Source organism: Colobus angolensis, unplaced genomic scaffold, assembly GCF_000951035.1.
Source record: "Colobus angolensis palliatus isolate OR3802 unplaced genomic scaffold, Cang.pa_1.0 Scaffold28, whole genome shotgun sequence".
NCBI classification, from domain to species: Eukaryota; Metazoa; Chordata; class Mammalia; order Primates; family Cercopithecidae; genus Colobus; species Colobus angolensis.
Window position 1 is genome coordinate 6,245,492 of NW_012116043.1, and position 7,995 is coordinate 6,253,486.

At 46.6% G+C, this 7,995-nt stretch overlaps 1 protein-coding gene across 1 annotated transcript in view; it reads right to left on the bottom strand.

Moving 5' to 3' along the window:
- WDR66 (WD repeat domain 66) overlaps window positions 1-7,995 on the bottom strand; it is an 80,885-nt gene that overhangs the window by 4,771 nt on the left and 68,119 nt on the right. The window contains exon 18 of the mRNA XM_011948591.1: window positions 1,733-1,847. Coding sequence (XP_011803981.1) covers window positions 1,733-1,847 — 115 coding nt within the window. The remainder of the gene's footprint in view (window positions 1-1,732; window positions 1,848-7,995) is intronic.

Below are 7,995 nucleotides of genomic sequence, written 5' to 3' on the forward strand. Positions count from 1 at the left end.
CCCGTCTCGGCCTCCCAAAGTGCTGGGATTACAAGCTTGAGCCACCACGCCCGGCCAGGAATACTTTCTAATTCATTCCACAAGCCCAGTATCATCCTGAGACCAAAATCAGACAAAGATATCACAAGAAAAGGACACTACAGACCGAGATCTCTTATTATTTTAGATGTAAAAATCCTCCAGAAAATACAAGAAATTGAATCCAAGAGCATACAAAAGGATTGTGCACCATGATCAAGTGGGATTTATCCCAAGAATGCAAGGTTGGTTTAACATGTGAACCTCAATTAATGTAATACAATATTATTAACAGAATAAAGGACAGAAACCACATGATCATCTAAACAGACACAGAACTAAAGCATTTAACAAAATCTAACAACTTTACATGATAAAAACACTCAACAAACTAGGAATAGAAGGAAGTTTCCTCGACCCAATAACGGCATGTGTGAAAAACCCACAGCTAACATCATACTTAATGATGAAGGACTAAATGCTTTCTCCTTCTAAGATCAGAAAAAAAGACAAGAATGTCTACTCTTACCACTTCCCCCCCCCCCCCGCCTTTTTTTTGATACAGGGTCTCACTCTATCACCCAGGCTGGAGTGCAGTGAGGCAATCTCAGCTCACTGTAGCCTTGACCTCTCAGGCTCAGGCGGTCCTCTCACCTCAGCCTCCAGAGTACCTGGGACTACAGGCATGCTTGACCATGCCTGGCTAATTTTTGTTTTGTTTTGTTTTTTAGAAATGGGGTTTCACCATGTTGCCCAGACTGGTCTCAAACTCCTGGGCTCAAGCAATCTGCCCACCTTGGTCTCTCAACGTGCTGGTATTACAGGCATAAGCCACCCGGCACCATTTCCATTCCACACTGTACTGGAGGTTCTAGCCAGGGAAACTAGGCAGGAAAAGAAGACAAAAGGCACCCAGAATTGAATGGAAGAAGCAAAACTATCTCTATTTGCAGATAACACAATCTTAAAAAAAAAAAAAAAAAAACTAAAGAAAACATAAGTAAATGGAAAGATGTTCCATATTCAGGGGTTGGAAGACTTAAATTTTTTTTCTTTAAGAGACAGAATCTTGCTCTGTCACCCAGGCTGCAGCACAGCTGCCTCCCAAAGTGTAGGGATGCAGGAATGAGCCATCATACCTTTTTTTTTTTTTTTTTTTTGAGAGATGGTGGCCAGGAGCAATGGCTCACGCCTTGCCATCTCAGCACTTTGGGAGGCTGAGGCAGGATAATTGCTTGAACCTAGGAACTAGAGACCAGCCTGGGCAACCTGGTGAAACTCTGTCTCTACAAAAAATACGAAAATGAGCCGGGTGTTGTGGCATGCACCTTTGCATTCACGCATGTGCTGTAGCCTTGTGCCATCTCACTACCTCCTCACCCCATGTACCCGCTACTGATTTTTCCATTTGCACCACCTCACTGTTCTATGTAGTTCATCACATGCGCATGGATCCCTAACACACATGCTTCCTTTTGCTTTAAAGACGCCTTTAAAAGGAGATCATCTTAAACCCAGTCACTTGTTGCTCTCAAGTTGTCACCCGCAGGTTAGAGATACTGGCTCAGGGCATTTCATTCCCTTTCAGACTTTAGTTGCTTCAATTCATGCATCTGGATGAAGCAAAAAGAAAATGTGACAACTTGTCACTGCAAGAACTTAGAAACAGTCTCCAGGGGGGCTGCACCAGGCCACCTCACCTTAGAGCACGCACAGCTTCTCATCAGAGGTAAGAGCTGTGACTCCAGGCTCCTAAACACCTTTTTGATAAGGGCTTTCCTTTTGGCCACCAGCAGATGATTGGCTGATTGTGTTATTACCGCCAACTCCTAGAGAACCCAGGCCCATGAGATCTTTCAGATGTTCATTCCTTGCAGCTTTAAAAAATAATAATTTAAAAAAATTTCCCCGGCCGGGCGCGGTGGCTCAAGCCTGTAATCCCAGCACTTTGGGAGGCCGAGATGGGTGGATCACGAGGTCAGGAGATCGAGATCATCCTGGCTAACACGGTGAAACCCCGTCTCTACTAAAAATACAAAAACTAGCCGGGCGAGGTGGCGGGCGCCTGTAGTCCCAGCTACTCGGGAGGCTGAGGCAGGAGAATGGTGTAAACCCAGGAGGCGGAGCTTGCAGTGAGCTGAGATCTGGCCACTGCACTCCAGTCCGGGCGACAGAGCGAGACTCCGCCTCAAAAAAAAAAAAAAAAATTTCCCCTTGTCATTTGGAAAGTCGTTCTTTGTGTATTTTCTAATTTTTCTTGAATGAGAAAAGGGTGCTGACATGCCTGGGTCTAAGTGGAAACACAGGGCCAGTTAACACAGGACTCCTCACAGGACGCCTTATGTCACTGGCAAAACATGAGGAAGAGAGAAATGTAATAATTAAAGAAACAAACAAAACTGTTCCTCCCTGCCATCAGCCTCTCCCTGTGCAGTATTTTTGTACCGTGAATGTAGCAGTCAGCTGAAATGCAAAAACCCCAATTATACCAGTGAAAGGGCTAGGAATTAGTAACTTATTTTAGCATTCACATTTTAAACTAAGACGTTTCTCAATAAACTGAGGGGTTTGGAATTTTACAAAGAAAGAATAAGAGCAATAGAGCAGTGGGAAATAATTTGCTTCCTCTCCCCACTGTTCCTGCCAAAGAGTAGGTATTCTACTTTGGTCTGTGGGAATGAACCAGGAAGTTCATCTATATTTGTACACATTACTTATCAACCGGTAACCAATTTCTCCCTGTCCCACTTAAAAAATGTGGAACAAAAATTCAGAGGACACCAGTTTGCAGCACTGCCAAGCTACCAACCTGTCTCAAGTACCCTTCATCCTCACATCTTGGTCTGGCCTCAAGTATCAAGGAAAAAATAAAAATCTCTTGTAATCCAACCATCCACTCACAATTTCTGTGAAAGATTTGGGGCACTTCCTTCCTATTTTTTTATGCATATAAAATACATGCGCATATTTTTAACAAAACTGGTATCATATGTATAATTTTACATCCTGCTTTTTTCCTTTAACCCTGTATCTAAGTAATCACCTAGTATTTTCAGAGATGTCACATATTCTCAATGCAACATTCCAGGTCGGTTGTGGTGGCTCATGCCTGTAATCCGAGCACTTTGGGAGGCCAGGGTGGGAGGATGGCTTGAGCTCAGGAGTTTGAGACCAGCCTGGGCAACATGATGAGAACTCATCTCTATTAAAAATCTAAAAAGTTAAACAGGTGTGGTGGCAGTCCTAGCTACTGGGGGCTCGTGCAGGAGGATGGCTTGAGCCCAGAAAGCCAAGGCTGCAGTGAGCCCTGATTGTGCCACTGCACTCCAGCCTGGGCCACAGAGTGAGACCCTGTCTCAAAAAAAAGGCAACATTCCAGGAATGGCCTTTTGAAATAACATTATTGGTTACAGATACAAATTAACTATAATTGATATATAATTGATATTATAAAAGTAGCTGTAAATGGTAATACTGTTTCATATACAGCATTTTACTGAGTTTATACTATGTACAATTGCCTGTTAAATCATGTATAATTTTATGTAGGAAGAAAACACTATCCAGTCGCAATTATTTGCATATTACACTATATAACTTTGACAGTCTTACTATATGCTAATACCACTATTTACCATGAGGCAGTAGAGGCGGGGGGCTAAAAGAGCAATCTTTGATGATAGACCTAGGTTCAAACTCTGGCTCTGCCATTTTCTGTCTATATGACCTTGCGTGAGTTGCTCACATTCCTTCTCCTCAGTTTCCTCATCTTGAGAAAACAGGGAATACAGTAACACGTATGCATTGGGCTTTTTTGAAGCTTATTGAGACTATGTATGTAAAGTGCTTAACATAATGCCTAACACAGAGCAAGCATTCAACACAGTAATTATTCTTGTGATTATTATACTTTTCTATGCACTTGCTAATTAGAATACATGTAATCATAACATAAGATAAATTATAATTTGGCTGGGTGGGGTGGCTCACACCTGTAATCCCAGCACTTTAGGAGGCTGGGGTGGGTAGATCGCTTTAGGAGTTTCAGACAGCCTGGGCAACATGGTGAAACCCTGTCTCTACAAAAAAGACAACAAATTAGCTTGGCGTGGTGGCGCATGTGCTTGTAGTCCCAGCTTCTTGGGAGGCTGAGATGGGAGGATCACCTGAGCCCAAGAGGTGGAGGCTGCAGTGAGCTGTGATTGTGCCACTGCACTCCAGCATGGGCAACAGGAGTGAGGAGTAAGACCCTGTCTCAAAAAGAAAAAAAAAAAGAAATAATATATATAAATTACTGATGTAATATATGATTTAACTCAGTTCAGAAATAGGAGACTAAGATGACAAAAGGAATTCATCAGGGCCTGAGTTACTCATACCCAGAGAGTTCCAAAGAGCTCAGCAAACATTCACAGCACAAGCCACTCAGCATGTGATTCACCTCTTACTCTCTCTTCCCGTATGACGGATCAAGAATCACTACTCAACAAGCACAGAGTTGGCAGCTTCGGCATCACTGACATTTCCTTCCTGAGCCGACTTCGCTAGTGTTCGTTGAAAAGGCAGGTTCTGCTACATGTCTGAACGAAGTTCACGCTTGGGAGAGGAACCTCGGAGCCGGAAATAGAACGCGGAGCTCGTTCTGAACACCCCCGTGTGAAGATGACTCGAGAGAAGCAGGAGTCCTGGCTGAGCAGCCCAGACACTCTGGTGGTCGTCAGTCAGCCTGGCCTTTGATAGGCATTCTCACGCCTGCTAAGGCGCGGCTTCATGCCATTCACCTGGAGAGCTTCAACAGTTCTGAGGCCCAGATCCTATTCCCTGAGAACCTGATTTTTTTTCTTTTTTTTTTAGATGGGAGTCTCACTCTCACCCAGGCTAGAGTGCAGTGGTGTGATCTCGGATCACTGCAACCTCCACCCCCTAAGTCCAACTAATTCTCCTGCCTCCGCCTCCCAAGTAACTGGGACTACAGGCACGCACCACCACACCTGGCTAATTTTTGTATTTTTAGTAGCAACAGGATTGCTACTGTTGGCCAGGCTGATCTCAAACTCCTGATTTCAAGTGATCTGCCTGCCTCGGCCTCCCAAAGTACTGGGATTACAGGAATGAACCACCACAACTAGCTGAGAGCCTGATTTAATTGATTCTGGGGACCAAATTTTTGGAAGCTCCTCATTTGAATGATTTGAATGTGTAGCCAAGCTTGAGAAAAATGGCTGGAAGGCAAAGGCTGGCAAACATTATCAGGCATCACAATGATCAGGAGGTCTTGTTCCAACAGACTGCTGGTCCCACCTGCGGGGTTTCTGAGTCTGGGGTAGGGTCTGACCATTTGCATTTCTTGTAAGTCTCTAGGTCATGTGACGTCAATCCTGTTGGTCTGGGGGCCTCACTTTGAGTACTGCTGCTCTTAGACCACAGGGGTTCATGGAGGTGATACTGGTGCCAAAATGAATCAGCCCCAGGCTTGTGACTTTCAGTAGAGAGTAATAATGGGTGGCAGCTGCGGTGCACGCTCTAATTCTTTGGGTTCACATCTGTTTTCCCCATTAAGCTGTAGCCAGAGCTTTCATCTCTATTTTCCCGGCAGCTTAGTTCAGAGCCTGGCACATTATAGAGGCTCAGAGAAATGTTTACTGAATGGATAGATAGATGGATGAATGAATGAATGATAAAGTAAATAACGTGGACACAAGTGAGGCCACAAAAAGAATTCTCTTGAAACTCACAAGAGGCTTAGAATAATCATTTAGTGCCCTAGTTAATTTCACTCGATTTACTAGTAGTTACTGAGCATTTGGTTTAGTGCAAAGCCAGTGAAATGCAAGTCACTCACTTATTACTAGAACAGTTCTGCATTCTGGTTTTCGATCTCAGTTGTTGGGGTCAGCAAATATTTATTCAGTGTCTATTGAGGTCTGGGCCACGAGAAGAGACGCTCAAGAGACGATATACACAAGGAAAGCGAACTTAACAAACAGGCTCCATTGCCGAGGTCCTCAGCCCTGGCTGCCTGGGGCTTTAAAAACTGTCCATGCTTAGGCTCCACTCCTAGGTTCTGTTGCACAAGACTGGGCTCCAGATGTAAAAATACTGATGTATTTTTTTGAGTGCCCTCAAGTGATTTTAAAAGATTGGCTACGGTGGCTGTAAAAGATTCTGTGCCAAGATGCAGGAGAACATCATCAAAGGCTGCAGGAGCTCTCAGCCAGGTGGGCCTGGGAGGGCTTCCTGGAAGAGGTGAGCCTACTGCAGAGCCACGAAGGGTTTGGCCAGGAGGAGGTCAGAGGAAGGCACTCTATGCTGGGAAACAAGCGTGAGGAGGAGCGTGCAGAGGAGGTGCCCACCCCCAGCCCATGCTTCCAGTTCTAGACCACACTCTGGGTACCTGAACCTGAGGCTTCTCTCCCCCACATAACCTAAGCCCACTTCTGGGGCCCATGGAGATCTCACCCTCCTGAGGGCAACCTGTGCCCCTGGTGTTGCCCACCCATAGGTCTGAAGGGTGACCCGGGGCTGCTGTTTGGAGGGTATAGAGAAAGGTCCACCTCCTGAATGCCATGCGCACAGTGGCCAGCGATGGAGCCAGGGCTGGGAGGACGCGTGGGGCAGGCCCAGCCTGGCCCTGCATGCTGCCCATTCGGGTGTGAACTTTGAATCAGCTCATGTTGAAGGTTGAACTGTCAAGGGGGGATATTTATTTAGCAGCTTGTTGCTTGATTGGTAACTTTTAAACATTTAGACATACAGCATCTGGGCCTCTGTTGCCCAACTGCTCCAGGCCCCAAGACATTAGGGTGGCCTCTTGGTGGTGGGCTGGCGTCCCCTCACCCGAGAGTATCTTATTTCTGCCTCTGTCATTGATGACGCATGTCTTTGGGTCTGTGATCCCTGCTGTCAGCCTCAGGAAGCCATTGATGTCCTTAGAATTATGTTCTATAATTAAGTTTTATAACCTCCCTATTAAGCAGAGAGGAACACAATACATTTGAACTGGGGCCATTCCTTGTTTTTATATGCAGGCTCCTGGTGGAGGCAGGTTTGCTTCTGTAATGGTTTCATGGACCAGTATAGGGCTGGGAGCACTCACCCTCTTCCCCATGCCCTCCTCCCAACACACAATACCCTCTAGAACATCCTCAACCTATGGGGCGCAGGGTCTTGTCCCCGCTCATCATCCTTACTCACACCCTGTCCTGGTCACCCCCTGCATCTCCTCGCTAACCCGGGGCAGGGAGTAGTGGGCTGAGGAGGGGGCGTCAGGGCTGGGCAGCGTCACTGCATGGCCACATCTGGAGACCTCTGTGAGCCCCCTCTGCGATTCATGCAACACTGTGACCCCAACTGCTCCATACCTCCCTCCAGGAACTAGATCTGGATGGCGACTGCCTCTTTTTCCAGGAGTGGGGCACGCACGCAGTTCTGCCCTCTGGATGCAGTCTCAGGTCACAGCAGCCAAGGCCTGGCCTGGTGCTCTTGCCCACTGTCTTCTACTCCATGTGAACAACACCCATCCACAGGGCCCTTAAAGCGACTGTCACCCTGCCCCACATCAGAGCCCAGGCCTCAAACACCCCCAGGGACTCTTCCCTTCCCAGTTAATGTTGTTAAAGGTCTGAAAGAGACAGTCCTAGCTGAATGACAAGTCTTGCACCTTGTACCAAACCCACAATCAAGGATTTGCTAGTTCTGTGTCCACAGCTTTCCAAAATCCTGATCCTGCCTCATGCACCCTAAAGCCCCAGATGGATCCTAGCTCAAGTGAAGAAGTGATCTGGGCCGGGCACTGTGGCTCACACCTGGGATCCCAGCACTTTGGGAGGCCAAGGCAGGTGGATCATTTGAAGTCAGGAGTTCAAGACCATCTTGGCCGACATGGTGAAACCCCATCTCCACTAAAAATACAAAAATTAGCCAGGCATGGGGGCGGGCACCTGTAGTCCCAGGTACTTGGGAGGCTGAGACAGGAGA